General features: G+C 36.3%; 1 protein-coding gene and 1 pseudogene across 1 annotated transcript; one reads left to right on the plus strand and one right to left on the minus strand.

The window, feature by feature from the left end:
* P2RY10 (P2Y receptor family member 10) lies at positions 1 to 27,073 on the minus strand. Its single transcript, XM_016213217.2, has 3 exons — positions 26,986 to 27,073; positions 26,471 to 26,610; positions 1 to 1,146 (listed from the first exon to the last, which is right to left on the minus strand). The coding sequence occupies exon 3, from the start codon at positions 1,095 to 1,097 to the stop codon at positions 105 to 107; it is 993 nt and encodes a 330-aa protein (XP_016068703.1). The 5' UTR covers positions 1,098 to 1,146; positions 26,471 to 26,610; positions 26,986 to 27,073; the 3' UTR covers positions 1 to 104.
* On the plus strand, positions 7,423 to 8,278 carry LOC107537234 (SPARC-like protein 1 pseudogene; annotated as a pseudogene).

The following is a 27,073-nucleotide window of genomic DNA, read 5'->3' on the forward strand; positions in this document are numbered from 1 at the left end:
GTTCATTTAAAGAAATTGTTAGGCTGGTCTTTGGGGAAAACATACAAACAAACAAAACAGAAGATATAGTTAAACAAAGTCGTAATTGAAAAGTTATTTTATTTTTAGCCAATCATTGATGAACCACTCTCCCTGCTCATGAGGCGGGAACGGGTCACAGAGCTGCCATGGCGGGAGAGTTGATCACGAAACTCTGAGGCCATGAAATAATAGAGAATTGGATCCAAAAGGCAGCAAAGACTTGCAAGGCATAGACAAAAAGGGTGAAAATACTGTGTGCTTTTGACAATGGCACAACTGCTAATTATGGTTTCCTTTACCATGGTGTAAAAAATAAAGTTAATATGATAGGGAGTGAAGCATATGAAGAAGACTGCAGCACACATGAAAACCATCCGCAATGCTTTCTGCCTCTCACTGATTCCCTGGAAAGCCATTGGTGGCTGTCTCAAGGATATGGTAGTTTTCCAGGTACACCATGCGATGATGACGACTGGGATCACAAATCCGGCCAGCTCAGCAACTGTAATCATCCCAACTAAAGCCACTGCATTCATTTTTTTGTATCCAAGATCAGCAAAGCAGAATACAGTGTTGTTGGCTAAGTCTGTGCTTCTCAGGATGGGAAATGGTAAACAGGCAGTGCCCACAATAACCCAGATGGCAGCACTGATGCCCACGTCGTACCTACGCTTCCAGTCTCTGGCCCTGAAGGGTTTGAGGAGAAAGAAGCACCTCTGAAGGCTGATACAGGTCAGGAAGCAAATGCTGGCATACATGTTGAGATACTTCAGGTAGAAGCACAGCAGGCAAAGGGTCCTCTGGAAAGGCCACTGGTGGCTGATGTAGTAGTAAATCCGGAGGGGTAAGGAGAGCACATGAGCAAGGTCAGCTACAGAGAGGTTGATCATGAAAATGATGGCTTTATTTTTCTTGCTGATGAAGCGGCACAGAACCCACAAGGCTGCACTGTTGGCCAGAAGACCAGGGATGAATATGAGGATGTAGGTGGTTGCATAGAGGGTGTACTGAAATGTCAAATTAGTGACATTGCAGTCAGTTCCAGTGGTAGCATTGCTAATACTGTTGTTATGCATCTTGAATATTTCAGTATATTCATTAAGGTAAGCCGTAGAGTTATGATCCCTGCCCAAACCAAAGGAAAAAAAAGTGTAATGGTTAACCAATTCTTTAGCCAACACTCAGATTTCTTTTTACACTTGAAAAGACATAGAATATTATAATTAGAGGGGACCTGTTTGCAGCTGAATAAATAAATGCTCAAGGAAAATATACTATTGATCTAAAGTCACCCAGTGAATCAGAGAAACATGGAATTGTCCGCAAACTGCCTTCCCAGATATTGAAAGTTGTATTTTGCAGGCAAGGATGTCCTAAATTATTTATTCTATTGTTTTCACCACGGCAAAAAGGGTGTGGCATTTTAGTCTGTTCTTTTGTGTCCAAATTCGTCTTGCCCCAAGCCTTGGTTAAAGTGAATACTGCTCAGTCATTTTCATTTGTAATGATGGAAATGTAGCCTTACCTTTTATGTCCCTTTGTCTCTCTTTTGTGTCCTACTTTGCCCATTGGGTCCTGACTTTCTACCTTGGCACCACAGCACTTGGAAAATAGCCCTGCCCCTCTTAGCCTGCATTGCCAGTATCCTGGCTGATTTTCAATATTTGGGGATGTTATCTCCTCATTATTCTATCACAATAGCTTGTGGTTCTTGTGTACTTTATGTCTTTCCCTTGCCTTAGGTCACATTCTAAATTTACATTAAAAATTTCATTAATATATAAATTTAGAAGCTGAACTGGGATCTTTCCCCTTATGTGATCTGGAAGAGAAGTGAGTAATTCTTTGTCTAAGGGGAATTTTGTACTGGTGTGACATCATGGACATGACAGATTATCTAACAGTCACAATAAACATTGATTAGGGCACCAGCAAAACAGGCCACCAAAATCATTTATTGGAACCCTTTTAATATTTAATATTTTTTTCATTAAAGTAGTCATTATAAGGAGTAAAATACTTTTAGGCTTCTTTAATCTAATTTTATGATTTAGTATGGCTTTTAATATGTATTATATGTTGGGCCTGGGGAATATAGAATATTTAGGACTTCTCAAGGTCTGGCTGTGGATTTATGCAGGCTACCTGCAAATAAGAATGGCAGAAAAGCAGCAAATTCATTATTTTACTTTACTTCTCTTGTACAATTTTTTTACTAGAGAGGAACTTTGAAAATTATTTCATTCATGCTGCACATAATACAGGTAGAAGAAGCATGCCCAGTTCATCAAGGCCACAAAGCCACTAAACAGAGATCAGAGACTTCAAATCGGAGGAAAATGTGCCTAACACTTATATACATTTTTCTCTTCATCATTTCTTTTCCTCTCAAAGGCAAATTTTGCAAACATAGCTTCTTTTGAATTTGCAAGAATGTTTATTACATTAGAGCTAGAAATGGAAGAAATAATACAGTGAGTTTATTCCTTGAGTGGAGTAAGGGATTTTGTTGTTATTATTTTCATTTTGTTTTGATTATTTTAAGTTTATAAAAAAGGGAGTGGACAAATGTCTATTCAGGTCCTCTGCCCACTTTTTAAGTGGACTGTTTGTTTTGGTGTTGAGTTGTATGAGTTCTTTATAAATTTTGGATATTAACCCCTTATCAGATTTATCATTGGTAAATATCTTTTCCCAGTTGATGGGTTGTCTTTCCATTTTGTTGATGGTTTCCTTTGCTATACAAAATTTTTCTGGTTTGACCCCAATACTTCTGCCACCATATATAGTTATATGAGTTCTTTAAAAATTTTTGATATTAACCCCTTATTGGATGTATCATTGGTGAATATATTCTTGCATTCAGTAGGTTGTCCTTTAGTTTTGTTAATGGTTTATTTTGCTGTGCAAAAACTTTCTAGTTTGATGGTCAAATTTCGTTATTTTTTTTTTCTTTTTTGTCTCTCTTGCCCAAGGAGATATATCAGAAAGATTATTACTAAAAGCAATGTCAGAGAGTTTATTACCTATGTTTTTATCTAGGAGTATTATTGTTTGGGGACTTACATGTAAGTTTTTATTCCATTTGAGTTTATTCTTGTATATGGTGTAAGACGGTGGTTTATAGTTTCATTTTTTTCATGTATCCCAACATGAATTTTTTTCAAGTTTTCCCAGCACCATTTTTTCTTTTTCTTTTTAAAATTATTTTTAAATAAATTTTTTTATTTTTCAGAGTTGGCGTACAACATTTTATTCGTTTCAGGTGTGCTCCCCAGTGATTAGACATTATATAACTCACTAAGTGATCATGTTGATAAATCTGGTACCCATCTGACAGCATACATAGTTATTCCTGTCTTAATCCTATTGTACATTCTTGCCTCCTTTTTCATATATTAATTGACCATATATATATGAGTTTATTTCTGGAGTCCCTATTCTGTTTCATTGATCTTATATGCCTGTTTTTATGCCAGTGCCATGCTGTTTTAATTACTATAGCCTTGTAGTATAGTTTGATATCAGGTAGCATGACAACTCCAACTTTGTTCTTTCTCAAGATTGTTGTGGTTATTCAGTGCCTTTTGTGGTTCTATATAAATTTTAGAATTATCTGTTGTATTTCTGTGAAAAATGCCATTGTTATTTCTATAGAGATTGCTTTAAATCTATAGATTGCTTTGGGTAGTATGACCATTTTAACAGTGTTAATTTTTCCTATTCATCAGTAAAATATATGCTTCCGTTTATTGTATCTTTTCAATTTCTTCATTGTCTTATAATTTTCTGAGTACATGTCTTTTACCTCCTTGGTTAAATGTATTCTAAGGTATTTTATTTTTTGATGGAATTGTAAGTGGGATTGCTTTCTGATAGTTTATTATTGGAGTATAAAAACACAACCAATTTATGAATATTAATTTTGTATCCTGCTACTTTACTGAATTCATTTATCAGTTCTAATAGTGTTTTTGGTGAAATCTTTAGGGTAGTCATAAAATAATTATGGGGGTGTAAAATATGGCCTGAGGGTATAATCAATAATATTGTTACAACTATGTATGGTGCTAGGTGTGGACTAGACTTATTGGGGGATTACTTTGTATATTATTTAAATGTCTAACCACTATGTTGTACACCTGAAATTTATATAAAAAATATTAAATATTAATTGTAATTGAAAAAAATAAATTAAAAATGCCTTAAAAAAAAAACCAAAAAACACAAAACAGGAGAAGCCTGCCTTTAGATTCTTTTTATAAGTAGCAGAATGACTTTCTATATTTTAAGGTTCTGCTCCAGGAAATAGGATAAAAGAACAGGATCCCAAGTGATTAATTCACAAATAAAAAAGAGCCCACATTATGAGCTACCATTACTCTAAACAGTACTTTTCACTTTTCTGCCCCTTTATGTTCCATTCTCCCTACATGGACTATCTTTGATATGCTCTACAAAGTCATGGAATCTTGCTTATGAATGGATAACTTAGAAAAGAGGGTTGAGGGGTGCTCACAGGTATGACAGGAAATATTTATCATGGTTTGACTATCAACGATGTACCCCAGAATCTGCAATGGAATTTTTCACATGCACTATCTAATTTAATTCTCACAACTGTCCTCAGAGGTGGGTACTATTATTATTATCATAGTGCAGATGAGGAAACTAAAGTTCAGAGAGTTTCAGTAAATTGCCTGAGGTAACAAAACTAGCAAATGGTAAAAATGAAATTTACTATCACTCCTGACTTGATTCAAATTCTATGCTATTTCCGCTATTCCACTTGCCTCTCCCTGCTCAGGAGGGACTATTCAATAGAATGGGGTTCATCATGACACAAAGGGCACATTATGGCAGAACTTTTTTAATAACATAGAGAACCTTATTATCTTTTAACACTAAGATTACACTAGTTAGGCTATCAGGATAAGACTAAACACTTGTCCTTACATGTCACCAATCTCTCCTCACCGCCCACTTTGACTTTAGTGTTGGCACTGTTTCTACTCTCATCTATTATCTATGCAGAGGCTGTGAGAGAGCAAGGGAAGATGCATCAAGTGCATTTCAATTTCAAAAATAAGAACAACTTGCACACACCCACATCATGCTTCCACTTCTGCTTTTACAGATATGGGTACAGTATTTGTTTCTGCTTCACTGGTGTACTACATTTCACTTACTTAAGGGGCATGTTTTGTTGACACTTTTGTGTTAAATAACAGAGCTCTATCAGGCCAGAACAGCAAGCTAGAGGTTAAGTTTATACCTTCTTTTTTCCTGTGGGTTCTTATAACTCTGCAATTCATAGTTTATTGTGAGTTTAGAGATTTGCATGGCCTGCTTTCCAAAATCTCTTCTCTTCTCCAGGCTAAAAGGGAAGTAGGACTGGGGTTTTTTCCCCAAATCTTTTCAGTGACAATTAAATGTAAAATCCCTATGGTAGGGAAATTCTGGTGAAATCTGTTTGGGGTAGGGCAGAAATATACATTCTCAGAGAGGAAACATTTAGCTTGCTGTGGACAATCTGTGAAATTTTTGAAATTTAAGAGAGATAAAGAACCTAAGCCATTAACAGAAAAATGCTGAATGAAAGGGCTAAATTTGGAGTACATGCTTTCTGTCTCTGCTTCTGCCTCTATCTTTCTATCTTTGGTGCTGGTTCTATTGTTGACTATTTCTGGTTGATTTTTGCCCACTGTGTTGCCAATCTCTCTCCTCTACAATCTAGACATATTTTTGTTTCCTGTCTTAGGATGAGGTGTGAAGTTGATAGCTCACTCCTTAGTCTGAATTCCCCTTCCCCATCTGTGCCATGACTCTCTTCCCAGACATTCATGCTGGAAACTGGGGATTTAAACAACCCCGTCACTACATTTTGCCCATTTCCATTCAGAAACCAAGTGATTCTCCCTCTTATAAAGCTATCAAATTCATCTCCATTCCATATGTACTTTCATTGTTGCCACCCTAATCTAGGCCACTGTCGTCATTCCTCTTAACTATTGTGAGAGATGCCTTAGTGAACCCCTCATACCCGGTTTTGACCTTTGTAGTCCATTTCCCATACTGTATCTAACACTAACATTAATTATGACTACTGTTTATTGAGGGCTGCCATTTATTTATAGCCTAAGCACTCTTCACATATTATCTAATTAATCCTCACAGAAGCCCTTTGATTATTTCTATATTACAAATGAGGAAACTGAGGCCAAGGGAGGTTAAATAAGTTGCAATAAAGTAAAAAAAAATAATTGAATATTATAGTGATGGTGTATTAGAAGTAGAACCCATGTTTGTCTCCATACTTTCTTATCGTTTTCATGGAGATTACCCCACCTATTGAGATTTTATTAAGATATTTTTCTTTAATTAAATTTTGCACTTCTTGATGGAAGAGACTATGTCATTTTTTGGCCTCTTCTTATCCTTTCCACACTGTGGACCAAGTGATTTTTCTTTGAAATATTATATCATTTTCCTGCCTAAAATCCTTTGCTAGTTCTCTATTGCATTAAGGGCAAACTTCTCACTGTGGCTTTAAGCCATACTTAATATGGCTCTTGTGCCCTTCAACATCACCTTATGCTATCCTCATCCTCTATGTTTTAATTTTAACTTTTTAGAGCAAACCAGGCTTTTGCTCCTCTGCACATGCTGTTCCTTCTATCAGGAATTCTCTTCCTGTAGATCTTCAGATGTCTGACTCCTTTTAGCCTCAGTTTTCTAGTCAGAGAGACTTTCACCATCAGTCCTATCTAAGTAGTTCTACACATCATTACATATATTCATAATCTCTGTCCTTTCCCTTCCTAGCATCAACATTTGTAATTTACATTTTTAAAATGTTTATTGGCTATTTCACTAACTGTGCTGTTAGCTCCATTAGTGCCACAAGATCTGTTCAGTTCATCAACATATAGCCAAGACATAAGCTGCTACTTAATAAGCACTCAAGGAAAAGTAGTATACCTGCACTGAATTACATACAGAAAAGGTTAATGTCCCTATTTGGAAACATTATGCAAAAATACAAATCTTGATATGCCAACAAATAAATTTATGCTCCCTGCTGCTTTCCTAAATATATATCTTCTAATTGGGTTATTATCATCAACGTTCCCTCCATCTACCCTTTTCAACTTATAAAAGTCATACCTGAGTGCTCCACCCAAGAAAGATGGAGTCTGAAGGATGGGAGAGAGACTCAGCATAGTGAGCTTGGCTGCTCTCCCTTCAGCTCTCTTTCCTGAGACACAAAATCCAGTTTCTCCTCAAAGGACTTTGTTCTACTCCACCCTCCCTCCGCTGGAGCCCAGAAAAAATGCAAGGTGCCTATCTGATCATTCCTAAACAAATGCTGATTATTTGAGTTCTGTCCAACAGGCTGAAATGTTAGTAACACCTTATGACATTTTGGTGCCCATTTTAAGGGTTAAATGTGCAGAAAATGAAAAGAAAACTACAGTATCCATATGAGACCATACTAACCATAAGGCTGAAAAACTTTAGTATGACAATCAAAGGAGGAAAACCATGACCAGTCAGCAGATCAGGACCAGAGTTACAACCAAGAGCTGAGATTACAGGATCAAGAAGAAAGTGAAAGTGACTTAAGTGAGAATTTGGATTATAGACCAACTGAAGGTACAGTGGGCCAAGATATGAGTGAGTCTCAAAAGAAAAAAACTCCCAGAGAACATTGATTCCCTTGCTCCTGATTTTAGTTTCATTGTAGATTCTGACCAACAAGAAGCATCACAAAGACAAAGGAAAACCAAGAACAGCCTGTAAATGATTTACATCTTCAGTTGAACAAGAGTAGAAAACTTGGTGAAAACTTAAGTGATCAAGAAAACCAAGAGCAAGATCCAAACATTCCCAGTGAGGAAGAGGATGAGGGAAAGATCAAGGTGAAGTTGGTACCCACACTGATAACCAAGAAAAGGAGAGAGACTTTCCCAAGGAACATTCTAACAGCAAGCAGGAAGAAGACTGTACTGAATCTGATGATATTTTGAAAGAGTCCAAACAACCAACTCAAGTAAGATATATGTGAAAGATGAATTTAAGCAGGGTCACTCAAAACAAGAAGAAAATAACTCCAATGGAGAAATGGAAGAAGAAACTGCATTAAAAAATCAATAAGCACAATCAAGATACTGAATTGCAGAGCCAAGAGGGAGAACCTGTCCTTGAGGTCATCAGCAACTCTCAAGAAATAGAGAAAAAGCAGAGAGCTTACTGAATGAAGATGAAAGTTCAAATAAAGGCTACATGAGGGTGTACAATGTATATTCTTGCATGAACTTCAGTGTTAAAGAGAACACATGTGTAATGCTGACCAACAAGGAAAACCCCACTGTGTTTGCCAAGATTTAATGACTTGTCCTCCTAAAAAACTCCTTAACCAAGTTTATGGCACTGACTTATGCTAGCTCCTGTCATCTGTTTTCTAGTAAGTGCAGACTGGGCGGGGGCACCAAAAAGGGGCACCAACTACAGCTGGATTATTTTGGAGCCTTCAGACCTATTCCTGCTTGTATGGACTTTGAAGTGGCTCAGTTTCCTCTAAGGATGTGAAGCTGGCTCAAGAATATCCTCATGTGACTTTCTAAGTCTAACCATGAACATGCTGGATATTTAAATGAGAAGAAGATAAATAAACTCAAGAAAATGTACCTTGATGAAGGGATTCTTGGCTGCGGACCATTCATCTACGTTCTCGTAAGGGTCTTTAAGAAAAAATACCACATGTATGTGTATCCTGTGCACTGGCAGTTTGGTAAACTCGACCAGCATCCTATGGGTAGAGTTTTGACACATTTCGAGCTTGCTTCTTTGTGAGCATCTCTGGTGCACATGGATCACTGTATAACTCACTTTTTTGATAAGTGTGACCACAGCAAGGATAAGCACATCACCCTGAAGGAGTGGGGCCACTGCTTTGAAATTAAAGAAGAAAACAGATAAAAATCTCCTGGTTTGAACTGAGATCCAAAGGAACTCAAACTTTCCAGCATCCTCTTCTGTTCTGATCATTTCTGAAACATATGCAGCCATGATACTTGTAGATCTATATTTAGCAAAATGTTTGCATGTTTGAGAAGAAAATGAGAGTAATTGCCTGACAACAGTATATGCACCAGGCATTTAACATTAACTTTGGAAATAAAACTTTAAAATTAAGTAAATATATGAAAAATACTGTATGCTGTTGGTGAATGGGAGTTTAACTCATCTCATCGCTCTTTATCCATTTATGAAATACATTCATTTTGTCCATAATATCACGTACACATCAAGAAAATGGAATAGTGCTTTTTTGTTGTGGATGTGTATTATTTTCAATGTCTTAATACTCTAATAAAAATCCATAAAAATAAAAAATAATCCATGCCTATAGAAGCCTGAGAGAAGTGCAAAATAATCAATTTAAGAATCACAGGTGCCAGATATATCCTATGATTAGAAATCAGCACAACCCAAGGTCTCAGAGCACATTAACACTACTATATGAAACTCAAGAAGAGGGTAGTCCTTCTAATCTCCTTCCAAAATCATCTCAAACCCTTGTGTTTTTTGGTTGCTATTCTGCAAAGGGAGCACCTTCTTCATCTCATCAACAAATTACTTCCTACCCACCCATGTGTGGGACCTGGAATGAGAGTGAAACTGCTGCCTCTGTAGTCCCCAAAGCTCTCCAAATGATGAAAAGTAAATATAAAGGAAAAATAAGTTTGTCTATTTACTTTTTTTCCATGGCTTTTTAAGGACTCTGGCTGCCTTGGAAGCCATCACTTAATCAACATACATTTAATAAACACCACATTGTTGCACTTTTCCAAATCCCTTTCAGATCAGCAGCTCATAACATTCAAATGCCTTGACGATCTGAGCCAATTAGTCCCTTCCTTATTCCAAGGAGGCACTCTCTTGCAAGCTTTACAAATTTGAACACACTGCCAAGCTTCATGAATTTCTTGCTCTGCAAATGATTTTCTTTATCTAACATAATCACTGAGTTGCACTGCAAATTTCGCCATACTAGTTTGTACCATACACTCCCAGAGACCTTAAATTTCTAAATCTCTCCATTTCTCCTGGTTTGACCTAGCACCCTCCCTCATCTTACTTCCTCCCCTGCTCAGGCTAGATTAAGTGGTCAATTTAAATACTCTCACACAAGAACCCTTAACTTCCTTGTTCACCATTCTTCTTCTGCATCAGCTTGGCAAAGCCTTAGTCCAAGATCAAGTCCATAATCTATTTTTTACAATCTAAACTGATGAATAACCCTATTAATATATTAAGTTTTATTTGGAATGCACAAACTAGAAATTTATGATCTCTAGTCTAAGATTTTTTTGTTCCAGCCTTTTTTATTCACTTTTGATTAGTATTTTCTTCTATTCCCATAGTAGCCATTCAGCACCTTCACAACTCTTCTAAAGCTTTGTCTTCTCTTCTGTTCTCCTATCTCCCATCTTTCTTTGCAGAGGGTACTTTTTAAATCACAGAGAAAACTGAAGTTATTGAGTGAGAAGCAACTCAATTTTATTTATTGTTCCCTCCCAACAATCTATAGCTACATTCTTCTTACTTCCCAATACAGCTGCCTTTCCTGTTGCTCAAGATGAATTCCCATGCTTTCAATCCATTTTATTTCTAATTAATTATTACATTTTACTCTTAGATCATCATGCTTTCCTCTATTTTCAGTTATATCTTTGTCATCAAGTGTCTCCGACACCCAAAATATTTTTTATCTGGTCTATGCGTCTTATTCTAACTTTTTGTCACTTTCCTTCTCTTAACTAAACTCATAATAGTTCTTTACACTGATTGTTTACTTTTCCTTCATGCTTTCTTTTATATCTCTACATCCTTTAAATATTTGTCATCCCTAGGTCTTCATTGTCTCTTCTTATTCAGCATACTGGTACTGAGTAACATCATTCACTTTCATGGCTCCGATTGTGAGACATATCTTAAAGACTCTCGTATCTCTATGTCCAGGAATGACTTATCCTCAAATATTAAACCTAAATGCCCAAATTCCAACTGAGATTTCCCATTTGAAAATCTCGCAGGGATCGCTAAATGGGTATTTCCAAAACAAAACTCATCATCATACTCCCTGATCTTTTACATATCCACCACCATCTATCCAGCTACAAGACCTAAAATCCTTAGAATAATTCTAGACCCCTTCTTCTCTTTCATTCAATCAATCATATTTTCTCTCTCTTCTCCTCTTTCTCAATTCTCTATTTTTCTGGATTATTCAAATACTTATTAACTGATCTCCCTTCTCTCTCTCACCTTCTTTCTCTCTCCTCTCTCATTAGATTAAAATATTCATTAACTGATCTGCCTGACTCAAGGATCTCCTTCTTAAAATCTGTCTCTACTCTGCTACCAAAACGATGTATCAAAAATGCAAATCTGGGCTACCATGTCACCACAGGAATTGCTTTTAACAGTACACTCACTGCATTATATTACATTTTTCCATTTATATCTCTGTATTTCTAACTCATCTATGGTAATTTTGAAGGCTGAGACCATGTCTTACTCATCTTTAAGTCTCTAGAGCCTAGCAGGATGACTGGGACATAGTCATTCAGTAAATATATTTAACTGAACAAATATTTTGCTTTATGACAACTTTTATATTATTAACTCTCCACATCGGGCTCTGGATCTCTCCACATTGGGCTGTGAGCTCGTGAAGTAGGGGCCATGTCTTAAATTTCTTTATCACTGTCTTTCTCTCTAACTTTAGGATAATTTTAACCATAGAACACTGTTAAAATAATTGATGTTAACTGGTCCACGTTGGGGTTAATCCCAAGGATTTAACCTCATTGATGTTGCATAAACAACTCAGCTAACCAGGACCACACAGACAATAAATACTAGGCAAAATTTTAATCTGTGAAAATGCCATTTCCTCAGTATATACTTCTGACCACCCTAGCTCTGTATTTGTGGACCATGTAGACAGAGATGAGAGCAGAATTGCCAGTGCCTCCAATATCATCCTTATAGAAGTAAATACCTCTTTGTTTCTCTAGCGTGCAGTGCTCTGTTCAGGGTACACACTGCCTACACCAAATATCAAGACCATGAGGAGGGATACTTCTTCTCTTTAAAAAGGGCTTTGGTGACAAAAGCTAAACCCCAAAGGGAAGCAGAGTTCTAATCTAATAATCAGAGCAGATAACTAGCTACCATTTTTAAACTAATATTACTTTCAATGTGTGCCTCTAAGGATGTTCCTGATAATGAAGGTTGGTATAAAGTTATGACTAAAACTTCATCAAACTTCTTTTTCCCCTGAGTCTTGTCTCAGAGTTTAATATTTTACTCCTGTCCCAAAGTCCCATTTCAATCTTCATCTAGCAACCTTTTTCTGACTTTCTCCTCTTTGTATGCTTAGTGAACTTACAGCCTTCACAATACGAATGTATTTGAGGGAATTATCTGTATCTTAGACTTTGATATCCTTCACTTTGCTTAATGTGAGTTAGGCATGCAGTAGGGTTTCAGTTCATACACATTGATTTGTATCAGTAAGGTTATAGAGAATAGACACATATTATCAGAGCCTTAGGCAGTTTTACTTGTAATGTCTCTCTCAGGAGTTATTATCTCAAGCAACAGCCATATTTTTTCTCCTTCTGTTACTGAGGAAAATGTGGGCAAGGCAAGGATAATAAGGTTGCAGTCCAATAATTATGGACACCTAAGAGCTTCGAAGCCTGCAATCTCAGCTTTTTTATTTAAAATCCAACAGGAATCCCATAAACTTAAATGGGAATTTGGTCATTAAACACTTCACTTTATGAAATAACTAAAGTTTGTCTCAAAAACAGAGGTGTGTCAGATCCATAAATATGATTCAAGGAAGTTGAATACATCAACTTAGTAGTTACCAAAAATATCTACCCAAAGGCTGCTTTTCTTTCCAATCAACTAAGTGCTCAGTACTGTGGTTTCACAAAGGTACAGCCAAAGTGAGCTTATATTATTTTAACATCAGAATTTGTACCATATTCCTAAATCTCAGTGAAATACTGTTTAAGAAGTTTCTATATGCGTTGTCAGTCAGTAGCTAAGTGCTAGATGTTAGATTAGAGCTTGTAAGAGCTCTGAGTTTATTATTATTATATCTCTTTACAGATCAGAAATTTAGGCAGGATTAAGCAGGATTAGGTTTGTTTCTCAAAGTCACGACTATTATGATATCAATTGTAATAAGGCTCTTCGTGATCACAGAAAGCTAAAATTCCTCTTATGCAAAAATGTATATTTTAAAATGGCACTTCTATGGATAAGAATGTTCTTCAACGATGAAGAAGCTATTATTCTTTGTTCTGCTTCTAGCACTTTTATAACTATATATATGACAAATGACTGCCCACCAGGTGTCAGTGTAAGGTGATGTCAAAATCAGAGATCTTTGTGGAACTTACTCTGTGAGCTCAAACCATTAATAGATCTCTGTATAGGGTACTGGGAAAAAATATTTATAACAGTAGTAAGCTGAATATGACAGGACATTGTAGAATGGGGAATGTTCAAAAGCAGTAGAATATATTGAAAAGAGAACTGGATTTGGAACTAAGACACTTGGATTCTAGTAACTATTCAAATACTAATTTGATTATAAATTATTCAAATACTAATTTGACTAATAATTATTAACCATTTAAATACAAATTAACTATTCCAATACTAATACTAATTCTAGTAACTATTTAAATATTTGTGTTGCCGTGCTAAGCCCTTTCCATTCTGTGGTTTTCATTTCTCTTATTACTAAAATAAGACAATTTAAGCTCTATGATTTTTTTAATTACAATTTATTTTCAATATTATTTTGTATTGGTTTTAGGTGTACAGCATAGCAGTTAGACAATTATATACTTTACAAAGTGTCCCACCGATATTTCCAGTACCCAACTGGCACCATGCATAGTTATCACAATATTGTTCACTATATTTTCTATGCTTTAATTTACATAACCCTAACAATTTTGTAATTACCAATTATACTTCTTACTCCCTTCACCTCTTTCACCCAGTCCTCCAACCCCTCTCCCCTCTGACAACCACCAGGATGTTATCTGTGTCTATGAGTCTGCTTCAATTTTGTTTGTTCATTTATTTTTGAACTAGATGATCTTTAAAGCTTGTCTAACTCTAACTTGCCATGACTTTGTGGACATGGCTCCTCTCAAACCCTGACATTAATACCACCAGCACCAACACTGCCTTCACTGATGCAGCAACCACTATCTCAATCAAACTGAAAATTTACACTTTACAGTTATTATTATTACATCTATAATTGCTTTTAATTATTATTGAAGTATTTATTGTAAATAATAAGGTCAGAAGATATCATCTCCATTTTAACAATAGGAAACTGAGGTTCAAAAAGTGAATTAATTTACCTGAAGATACAAGATTAGCAAGTGACAGAGTAAGAAGTGTAAGCATCTGGCTTCAAGGTGAATGCTCTTTTTTGAGTACAACTTTACAAAGCTTTACCCTATAATTTCCCCATCTTTTCATCTCTCTAATACCACTAAGTCAACATTTTAATCAAATTTGCTTCTCTTCTTTTCTTTAATGATAGTGTCAATATGTGGGCTTGTCATTTTTTGGAAAAGAGAAAATTAAATAGGGAAAGGTTGCTGATGGGGGCCCTGTGAACTCCTTACAAACTTTACAAGCCATTTTGGAACCTAAATTGCTTTACCTTTTTTTAAAACCTTTTTCTTCTTCTTTGAACCAAAAAAAAAAAATCTCACACGAATTACCCAAGGCAGTCTGACCCCCATGAACATGGTGTCCTTCATTTAATCACTCACAACTATAATGAAAAAAGAGTAACTGAAATTTAGAACCCTGTTGTTTCCTGTATTAATTAAAATCAACTCTAAATAACCCATGAACATTTGGATATATTATGCAAGTCTACACATTTTTTTATAAGTTCAAGGAAGTGAAAATTATTTTTATTCTTAAAATTAAGGCAATTAGGCTACTCACAAACTAATATCTCAAAGTTTGAATTAAACTTGCCTGCATACATCTTTATTAGATTTATAAAATAATTTCTTAAAAGCTTAATTAGATATCATTTTGGCAGTTTGGGCAGCATTTTGTATGTAGAAAAAATTATGTCCTGTGGACAGACCCGGGGCCATATCTTGATTCAGTTATCAGCTCTCTAGCCTGAAACTACTCACTTCATATCTCTGTACTTCAGTTTCCTCATTTATAAAATAAGGATCACAGTGTATGCAACATAGATTGTTGTGAAGATTAAATGAAAAATGTACATGAAAGTACCAATTTTGATGTCTGGTACACAGTAGACATTAAATAAATGTTAGTTCATTTCAGCTTTACTTGTACAAAATGTAATCTCCATGGGCCTTTGGTTAAATTCTGTACTTTTCTGGGTTTAGGAAATCTACCAAAAAGTAGAGTTGTGAGAGATGGCCAGTAGGACTAAAGCAATAATTTTTAAAGTTTAAGGGTAGGAAAAGTGTTTCTTGAAAAAAAAAATTCTTATTTTGGAAAATATATCTGGAAATCAAAATAATTTCCCTATAGTACAAACTGATGAAAATACAGATCTACAAAATATTTTTGGCTATACTCGGAAAACTTTAATGTGATGGAGTAGATTTTTCTAGGAGTTCTTGTAGTGAGATGTTCTTATGTTTTCAAAGAGAACTTTGGTTTTAAAAGATTGAGAAATACTGTTTGAGTGGCACTGTCATGTGGAAAGCAGATTTCCGAATTATTTCCCTTATCTGTTGTCTGATTTTATCGTTTAAAAAAAGGAATTTACTTGCAAAACACTTGCTTATGGTCTAAGAGTTGAGGATCTCAATATAACATTATTCTGAAAAAAGTATAATGACCCTTGGCAAAAGTTATTGGGTTCCCTTCAAGCTATAGACTATATTTCCAGAAGGTTCCCTCTAGCTATATTTCTGTACTATGGACTCATTATTTACCACTTCATGATATATAACTCTTCTCAGGTGCGTAGGGGCCTAGAATCAAATAATTGTATTGCTAGGAAGGAAATTAAAGACTTTTTATTTCAAGCTTTCCCTCTTATTATAGGTAACACTATTGAAATTCAGAGAAATAAAGCAACTTGCTGAAGGCCACACAGTGAGTCACTGGCCGGACATGAGCTAAAACCAAGACTTCTTGACTCTCTGTGTATTGATCCATCTACTTCAGCACTCTGCCTATGATACATGTGAACTAAACTAGATGAAAATGTCTTGCAAAATCCCTGATCTGGAGTGTAAAGTAGACTTTTGACCAAATATTTTAAAATAAAGCATAGACTAACTTCCAGTAATTGCCCTGATTATTAGAATTATTAGAAAGGGTGGTTTCACAACAGGCAGATTTGTTATCTTTGCTAGAGCTGTGACAGAGAGCTATAGACTTCTCTGCCTCTTAAGACACCAACTGGAATGAGTGGTGAAAGCTGACATCCCTGTCTTGTTCTTGGTCTTATAGGAAATGCTTGTAGTGTTTGCCCATTAAGTATGATGTTGGCTGTGGGTATGTCATATATGGCCTTTATTACATTGAGGTATGATCTTTCTATTCCCACTTTGCTGAGAGTTTTTATTATAAATGGGTAATGGATTTGGTTAGATGCTTTTTCTGCCTCTGATGGTATGATTATGTGATTTTTACCCTTCATTTTGTTTATGTGCCTTATCACATTTATTGATTTGTGAATATTATACCACATTTCTACACCATAGGAAGAATAAACTCAAAATGGATTAAACACTAAACTGTTATAGTCAAAACCATAAAAATCCTAGAAGAAAATATAGACAGTAAAATCTTGAATATTTCTCATAGCAATATTTTTTCTGATATATTTTCTCAGACAAGGGAAACAAAAGAAAAAATAAACAGATGGAACTATATCAAACTAAAAAGTTTTTGCTCAGCACAGGAAACCATCAACAAAATGAAAAGACAATCCACTGAATAGGAGAACATATTCACCAATGATACATCATATAAGGGCTTAATATCCAAAATTTACAAAGAACTTACAAAATTATACACTAAAAAAAAATCCAATTTAAAAACTGAGCAAAGGACCTGAATAGACACTTCTCCAAAGAGAACACGTGAATGTCCAGTAGACATATGAAAAGATGCTCAACATCACTATTCATCAGAGAAATGCCAACTAAAACCACAATGAGATACCACCTCATACCTGTCAGAATGGCTATCATCAACAAATCAACAAACAAGTTCTGGCAAGAATGTGTAGAAAAAAGAACCTTCTTGCACTGTTGATGGAAATGCACACAGGTGCAGCCACTGTGGAAAACAAATCAAGTATGGGGTTTCCTCAAAAAATTAAATTGAACTGCCTTATGACCCAGTGATCCCACTTCTGGGAATTTATCCGAAGATATCTAAAACACTAATTTGAAAGAATAGATGTACCCCCATGTTTATTGCAGCACTATTTTTAATAGCCAAAATTTGGAAGCAGTCCAAGTATCTATCAGTAGATGAGTAGATAAAAAAGCTGGGTTCATGAGATCAAGAAAGAAATAAAATACTTCCGGAAAACAAATGAAAATGAACACACAACAACCCATAATCTATGGACACAGTGAAAGCAGTCCTGAGAGGGGAAGTTCATAGCACTGCAGGCCTACCTCAAAAAGCAAGAAAAAATTTTAATAAACTATCTACCCCTACAACTTAAAGAATTATAAAGCTTCCTTGTGAAGCCTTCCAGACCAGGGCTTTTGTTTGCTGGGAGTTTTTTGATTACTGCTTCAATTTTATCAATTGTTATTAGCCTAATCAGATTTTCTGATTCTTCTTGATTCAGTTTTACATGATCCCACTCATATGTGGAATCTAATAAACAAAATAGACTGATGAACAATATAGATCCAGAGACATAGAAGCATGGAACAGACTGATGAATCTCAGTGGGAAGGCAAGGGTCGGATAGTGGGTGAGGAGAGGTTAATCAAAGAAATTATATACATATATGCATAACCCATGGACACAGACAATAGTGTGGTGAAGGCCTGAGGGGGAGCGGATGCAGGGTGGAGGAGATCAGTGGGGAATATCTGTAATACTTTCAACACTAAAGATAAATTTTGAAAAATCAAAAAACTGTGTTCTATTTAAACACTGAAATACTACTTGGCTGTAAAAAAGAAGGAAATATTATCTTTTGCAACAGCATGGATGGACATGGAGAGTATTATGGTTAAGCGAAATAAGCCAGTCAGAGAAAGACAAGTACCATATGATTTCACACATATGTGGAATCTAATGAACAAAATGAACTAAGCAGAAAAATAAAGACAGACTCATAGATAAGGAGCAGGTTGACAGCTGTTGTGGAGGGGTGGCTGGGAGGTTGGGTGGAGAGATTGGACAAAAAGATTTTTAAAAATGAGAAAAAAGCTCATGGACACAGACATCAGTGTTGTGATTGCCGGGGTGGGGTGTTAGAGGGAGGTGGAGGAGGGTATAGGGAGAATAAATGGTGATAGATGGAGGCTTGACTTGGGGTGGTAAACACACAATACAGAGTAAAGAAGGTGTGTTGTAGAATTGTATACCTAAAATCTATAAAATTTTGTTAACCAGTGCCACCCCAATAAATTCGATTAAAAATAAAATAAAATAAATAATAAAATGAAAAATAAAAGACACCAATTGACTTAATTCAGACCACCCAAAACCACCCAGAAGTATGCTCACTTTTTTGACATTGTATGCTTCACCACTGCCAGAATTTGAGCAGACTGTACAACTTGAACTCAACAACTTTCCCAAAAGAGACCAAAAAAGAACTACTTTTGACCAAAGTAGGACCTGTGTTCAATAGGAAGCACTGCAAAGACAATTACCCTGACTGCATGACCTGATTATTTGTATACTTTAAGCCATTTCCTGCCTCAGTATACCAGAATATCACCTATTTTCAGCAGTGAATAATTTTACTATGTCACGATCGCTGAGATAAATCAACTAGTAGGAATGGTCGTGAGACCCCCCAACCATTTTAACAACCAAAATAAAAATGTCCCCATTTTCAGGATCCTTGGTACTGAGTCTATGCTCCCATATCCAATAAAACACACACAAAAAAGCTTGTTATCATTATATTCAGAATGATCTTGGTACCAACTGTGGCACAGTCCACTTTTAAGGAATCCCCAACTAAAAGCCTTTTTTTTGACTCAATCATCTTGGCTCAGAACCAGAGAGGTTGCAAGCATTCAGAGTAATGAGAACAATAACCACTGAGAGATAGGTGCTTCTATTTGGGGCTCTGTTGTCCAGTAGGGCAGTAGGGCTGAACTTGAGTCAAAAATTACCTTTTAAAAGATCAAAAAATGATTCTGAACAGACTGAAATCATTTTACCAGAGCTTATCAACTGAGATATCTTCTCCTTTCCTAACCTAAAAATCCAACATAGCTATAAATACATTTACAGTATTCTCTTGGGGATACAGGCTACTATAGGGGAAGGGAGCATGATTTAGAAGACACAGGTTCTGGTTCCAGCTCTACCACTATCTGAGTTATATTAAGTGTCTTTGCTGGCTCTCAGTTTTCCCATCTGTATTATGAAGGATTTGGATCTCTAAAGCTCTTTCAGCTACCAAATCTATGATCTCAAATTCTTTTCTTCTCTTTTGATAGAATTTACTATATGTTGCTGTATCTATGAGTGCTAAACCCACCAAAGCAAGGGGCTTATACATAAAAACTTTCTTTCATTACGCAGCTAGATAAATAATATAGAGCAGGAATTTAGATCTTGGCTGAATATGTCAAGCTGTCACAACAATCTCACTGAACACACTCTTTTCTTAACACTTGTGCCAACCTCCCAGGTTGATGAAGAAACAAAGAGCCCTCAGCAAAGAGTGAGCTAAGTCACAGACTTGACGCTACTGTGTTATGGTGGAGACTGATGGCGATGGCATTAACCCTAACTTTGTACTCTAGTCTTACTCAAGGGAAAGCATCATCACTCTTGCTGTTAGAAGTCTGAAATGAGAAAACAGGGGCCATTTCCAATTTGGACAATGGTCCCACATTTGCCCCTGTCCTGGATCTTCATGCCCCCACCATTCTTCCCACACAAAACCTCCAATTCCCAGATACTATGCTTTAACTTACCCTGGAGACTTGCCGGGTTTAGCACTCTAGTGTCTTTGCAGGGAGCTGGGGATGAAAAAAATATAACTCTGGGTAATTCGGATCCTGCTGATAACTGACAAATTTGTTGTTGAAAGAGGAAGTTGAGCGAATTTTGTGTCTCACCACAGAAACCTTATTTGCACAGACTGAAGGTAAGTCCCTTGAGCAGATGACGCTACTAGAGGTTTATTTCATTTCTATTTCATTGGTGCAAATAAATTCAAAGAGCATGGTGCAAAAGGCTGTGCAAAATCAGAAAACATCTGCATATCAGCCTTCCTCACTGCTCCTCACATTATCTCTTTCTACCACAAACGACATGCCTATCTTTCTTACTAGATTCCAGTAGGCTCTATTGAAAGATGGGATTTTGAGGTAAAATCTGAAGGGAGTTTACCTAAGAACAAGAAAGCTGCAATTCCTTCAAGAGTGAAGGGCAAAGGGTGAAGATATCTCAAGAATACAGGTCAGAACTAAGAGAAGTAGGACTAGCTTTGCTTAAGCTGTTCCCTTCATCTGGAGTGCATTTCTCTCAGTTTATTTCAAGGTTTATAATTTAATGTGTAATTTAGTTATTTTTATACATTTTTACCCCCTTAGTACACTGCAAACTGCTTGAGGGCAAAGATCATGTCTGACTTATCTCTGTGTTCCCAACCAGTCCAGCACAAGGCATTTTCATGAATGTTTGTTGAATGACTAATTGAAGGGATGAATAAGAAAAAATAAATGTTCAAGTAATGCATGAATAAAAAAATGAACAGTGTTGATCATAGAGTCTCCATAAAGATTACTAAGATTTTGGTCTTTATGTATAATGTCTACAGGAACTTTATAAGCATGCAAATAAAGATCATGCTCTTAAGGCCTATAGTGTCAGCCAAGTCTGTGTGCAGTTCTGAGAAACAAAGCTTGTAAAGCAGCATGAACCTCTGTGGGCATACAAGGGAACCACGTTCAGAAACCATGGCCTGGAACTGCAAAGAGCCTTCTGGGTAATAGCCATAGCAAAAGAAAAAAAAAGTACTGTGTGTTAGGTCAAACAGTAGCATTTGGATTTATGGATAAGACTGAATAAAGAAAGAAGTAGATGACATTTTTTTTGCAGTAGGGCAAACTGGATCTGCAACAAGGTCTCCTTATAAAACTAACACCCTTCAAGACCTAGATGGAGACATGCCCAATACTCAGAAATGTCTAATAGAATTTTCAAGGGCACTAAAAGATGGAAAAGAAGCACTTTCAACACTAGAAACTAACAGCTTGAACTGATTGATGAAAAGTCCATGACTTGTGAGGACTGGTAAAGGGAGAGGATACCCATCCTAGCTGAGGTCTATCAAATGAAACATGCTTTACCTTGCAATCCCTTTTTTAGTTCTGATTTCATATATTTATCTATCCCTGATCTGTTGTTAATATTCTGACTTGGCTTCCCTACTGAAAAGAAAATATACTGACAGGTCAACACACGTTTCAGTCCATTTGGCAGTTCTGTTCCTTACTATAACCGATTAATACAAATTTATTGAGACAGATCTATCCCTTGTGAGTTTGGGCAGCATGAGCCAGTTTCCCTAGGGTATGGTCCTACTCTGGACAAAGAAAATTCCAGGCTTTTTGAGCTTTAAAGCCAAACCCTGGGAGAGAAAGAAGAACGGGATGCTTTCTTGACAATTAGCTATTAACACTACCTCCCAGTTTCATTTCACAGACACCTTAACATTGCTAAAAAGAAAGACTGCCTGCTTACCTCATTTCTCTCTTGCATGCAAGTATCCTCTCCTTTCATTGGCCCTAAAAAGGGAAGCAAAAGTATCTCAGAAGTGAGTGAACCAATTTAGGCAAAAAATATTTTATCTCAGGTAAAGTTTTGAGTGTTGATTAAAACAACAAAAAGCTGATAATTTAACAATCATCTACAACTGATTTTTAGAAGAGAGTCTACTAATTATTGAGTATGACTGACAGTCTAGGAATCATTATCATCTCAAACGAAGTAATAAATACCCAGTCATAAGGGCCTAAAATATAGTACAGCTGAAACAATTTGCCCATAGTTCTGAACTCTTTACTTTATCTATGCATTCCCTCAAAGTTTACTTTAACTGGTGCATGGTGTATTCCCTAGGCTGAGGAAAGTTTATAAATTGGTGCTTCAAAGGTTTTAGGTCTTCTCTAACAGAAACAATAGATTAGGGGTGATAACTATTATAGAGGACATTATTCATTAAAATGCACTGTGTTTTCTGGGAAGACCCAAGAGTACTACCCAATATTAGTATTAGGAAGAACTAGATTTTTCCTAAGTAATTTGTTTGATTTGTTTCTTATGGATACTGATAATTGTGTCAAACGTCTCCATTTACATGGTCTGCTGAAAAACCTGTAACTAATTTGTTGTCTACTGGTAGCAAGTTTGGAGATCTTTCTATAGTGTGCTTTTATTTATTTATTTTTATTTTTTATTATTTAAAAAAAATATATCTTTATTGATTTCAGAGAAAAGAAAGGAGAGGGAGAGAGAGAGATAGAAACATCAATGATGAGAGAGTCATTGATCGGCTGCCTCCTGCACGCCCCCAACTGGGGATCAAGCCCTCAACCCAGGCATGCGCCCTGACCAGGAATCGAACCACGATCTCCTGGATCCTGGGTCGACACTCAACCACTGAGCCACACCTGGCCTGGCCTATAGTGTGCTTTTAAAAACATTTTTTATTAAATTTATTCGGGTAACATTGGTTAATAAAATTATATAAGTTTAAGGTGTACAATTCTATAATGCATTATCTGTATATTGCTTTGTGAGTTCACCACCCAAAGTCAAGTCTCCTTCAATCACAATATATTGAACCCTTTTTACCATATTCTACCTCCTCCCCACCCCCTACCCTCTGATAACCACCATACTGTTGTCTGTGTCTATGAGTTCTTGTCTGTTTACTTGTTTTTTTTTGTTTATTTATTGCTTTCAGTTTTATGTCCCACATATGAGTGAAATTATATGGTTCTTCACTTTTTCTATCTGACTTATTTTGCTTAGAATGTGGGACATATATACAATGAAATACTACTCAACCATAGGAAAAGATGAAGTACTGTCATTTGCAACAACATGGATGGGCCATGAGAATATGGTATGTGGTTTTTTTTATTCTATTTCATGGCTCTACTCTTATGTTCTTGAACATCTTTTCTTTATTATTTTCCATCTTACTATTTATTTGTATTTATTATTATAGTATGAATCCTTCCAGACCACTTTCAATCTTTTCTGGAACAATAGTGGGGGAAAAAGTTACCAAAAAAAGAAAGGGTGAACAGTGACCTTAATTCCTTTTGCGTTAAAAGTAGTGAATATTAATTGCTTTAGATAAACTGTTTTCAGGAGTTTTCCATATCTGCTTTTATATCCACAGACTATTCCTACATTTTGTTTGGAATTAATCATTCAACAAGTACTTAAAGAAGTACAACAATGAGCAATTTTGTTGGCTGCTGAGTGGAAAGGGTGGGACTCAGGAGCATAAAATATGTCCCCTATTCTCCAAGAATCCACTTTAAGTGAGAAGTTGATCACTCATAAAATAATGAGAAAATATAGCACATTAAATGATTTATTATTAAGTTATGTGAAAGTTAAGAAGATGAGCTCACTATGGGCTGGACCTGTTTGGAAAGGTTGGGTGGTCCTTGCTCAATAGATAAGTTTGGCTTAAGCAGTGTTCCCAATGAGTCGAACATGTCTCATTGGAGGCATGCCATGTTAGTTTTGGTAGTATAAGGAATAACTTTTTAAACATTTTCAAGTTAGACATTTGTTTAAGGCTTTAAATTATAATACAATTAGCACTTCAAATTTTTGATTTAATGGAAAATATTACTTAGGATGAGGCTAAAGCAAGTAGGCAGGATGAAAAAAAAGCATGATTTTAAAACACAAACAAATAAAGGTATGGAAGGTAAGCAGACAACAAAACCTATGGAGCAACATTTGAGTACCTGAAATTTGGCATATACCAATTAAAGAGAGGAAAGAAGGCAAGGCTTTTCAGAAGAGAGAAGGAATATTCCCAAGGATATGAATGAAAAGTAACATGTACTATTCATGTGATAGTGAGGACAAACTTTTGACTAAAGCATAAGGCATGCTAGGGAATGAAAAAAAAAAAGCTTAGAGGATGGAATCATACAATTAAGATCTTATGGGGTATAGAACCCATAGGATACAGGAAGTCTTTTAATCATACTTGAGGAAGGGAGATTAAAAACTCTTATTTACTTAGTACTTTCTATGTACTGGTCATCATTCTACGAAATTTACACAATCATCTAATTCTCAGAACTGTCTTATAGAGTAGGGGTTAATAGTATATCTTACTTTATCTATCAGTTAATCAAAGCACACAGAGGTTAATTAACTTCCTTAATATCATAAATATAAGTGGGAGAGACAAGATTCACAGTCTCTCTCCAGAGCCCAAGTTTTTTTCTGCCACTGCCTGAAAGACTGCTGAGACATAGGTGCACAGAATAAATTGGAGAAGGGGCAAAAAAGAAAGTGGAAGGCCCTATTGGAGACTACATCAATAATTTAAATTTAAGGCGATAAGAGCATGGATTAGGGTAGTGACAGTAAGAATGAAGATAGAGGGTAATTTCAAAAGAATTATTTTTCTCAAAAGAGCACTTAAAACTGTAATTAGTAAAATGAAAGAGGAAATGACTCTTCTTGAGCAGAAATAAATCAGTCCTTAACGGGTTTAATTTTTGCATATTTTTCATTAAAACTCTTTTGAGTCATACACTGAAGTATCTTCCTTCAATGAAAAAAATACATTATAGCTGGAAGAGTTCATTTTTGTGAACCCCAGAAGTTTGTATTGAAGACTGGTATCAGCACAGGGCAACTTTTTAAGTCCCTCTATGAGGAACCTGAAGTCCTGAAAAGGGAAATGGTTTCCTTTCACACTATGTGAATTTCTAAAGAAATGTATTGCAGAGAATCTCCATACAAACAGGTTTCCTTCCTCTAAACAACTGGGTGGTTGTGTATACATGCTGTGAATTAACATGAATGATGGAATTACCCCCAATTCTTGGTGATTTATTTGGTTGTTACAGTAGATAGCTAGGTGGTTAACAAAGGAAGGGAGCTAATGGAATCAGATATTAAGCCTGATTAACTGGGAAGGAGCAGCTTCCAGACTCTGTAGGGGATAGCCACACTGCCCGGCCAATAGGATTAACATTCCTCCCCGGCGACCCCCCAGCTCGAGTAGGGAAGAAGGACCGACTTCCCAATCTTCTCAGGACAGAACTAGCCCCTTCCAATTAATTACGAGAGAGAGGAATAATACAGTAAGGGGGAAATTTCTTCTCTGAGCACATGTACAGCAGGAGCCAAGATGGTACAAGGGGAGGTCCTTCTACTGACGCTTGTGGAGTAAGAGCCAAAAAGGCGACCATGAAGGGGAAGAGTCTAGCCTGGGAATATCTGGGGTAAAAAACAGATAGGATAAGGGCATGAAGGCCTGAAGGGTCCAGGAAAGGGATTGAATAGGAGCAGGCATCAGCAAAAGCCCACGAAGAACTGGGAAGAAGATTGGTTAGTTTGAAAGAAAGCTTACCCCTTCTCAAACCAAAGGAGATACAATCAAAGCTTAACAAAGGCCAGGTGCTGTTTACACACTCTCTCTCCAAAGCAGCCCTGCGGGCCTTGCAGCTGTGTGGGCTGAAGCAAGGCCCAAGCGCAGCACTGGTTGCTGCCCAGGAGCCACCAAGCCTGCAGATGGGGAAATGACACACAGAGAAATTCTGCGTCTCTGGGTCCTGGCCCTCGTAGGCCTGATGGACGTGGGTGGGTGTCTGCAGCCCCAGAGGCTGGACTACTAATGCAGCAAGATGGAGATGAGCCACCTGGTCCTAGGTAAGACATATGGCACCCAGTGGCAGTCCTTTGTTTTGTTCCAATAAATCTTGCCACTATTGCTCACATCCTCCTATGCATGAGTAAGAGGACAAAGGATGAGGAAAAGGTATATCCTGTCCCAGTTTCTTATTTTTGGCTCCTTACTATGAGGTTTACTAACTTCATACATGTCACTAAGACTAATTGGGGAAATGGTGTAATAGGAGACGACTATTTGTGTTCCACTTACCTTTGCTGGCCTTTTTGTTCAGCTTTCTCTCCAAGGAATATGGTGCTTTCTCAGACCTTCTGGGTTTCTGTTGTCACAAAATAATGTGACCTGGTTAAATTCTTAATACTAAAACAGGAAGGATTTTTAGGAACTGAGCACTGTAAACACAAGAAAATAGATTCCAAATGTCTGTAATGTCAGGCAGTGACAAGCAGCAAAAGATTCTTTAAATCAACATTCCACAAATTAGCTATTAATCAAATTCCTCAAATCAGCAATTATTGAGATTTTTGGTCTCAGATCCCTTTACAATCTTAAAAATTATTTAGGATCCCAAGGGCTTCCATTTATATGAGTTGCACCCATCAATATTTATCACATTAGACATTAAAAACTGATGTTCAGGAATGTTAATTTATTAATCCATTAAATTAAAATAATAATGAATCCATTATACTTTAATATAAATAACGGATGTCATTAACTTACAAAAAATATTGAGAAGAGTGACATTGTTTTACATTTTTGCATACCTATTAAAAATGTCCTGCTTGATGAAAGATGTTTCAATGCTCATATCTGTTTTTTCATTGAATCTGTTGCAATATATTGTTTTAGTTG

This window comes from Miniopterus natalensis, chromosome X (assembly GCF_054644295.1).
Source record: "Miniopterus natalensis isolate mMinNat1 chromosome X, mMinNat1.hap1, whole genome shotgun sequence".
NCBI classification, from domain to species: Eukaryota; Metazoa; Chordata; class Mammalia; order Chiroptera; family Miniopteridae; genus Miniopterus; species Miniopterus natalensis.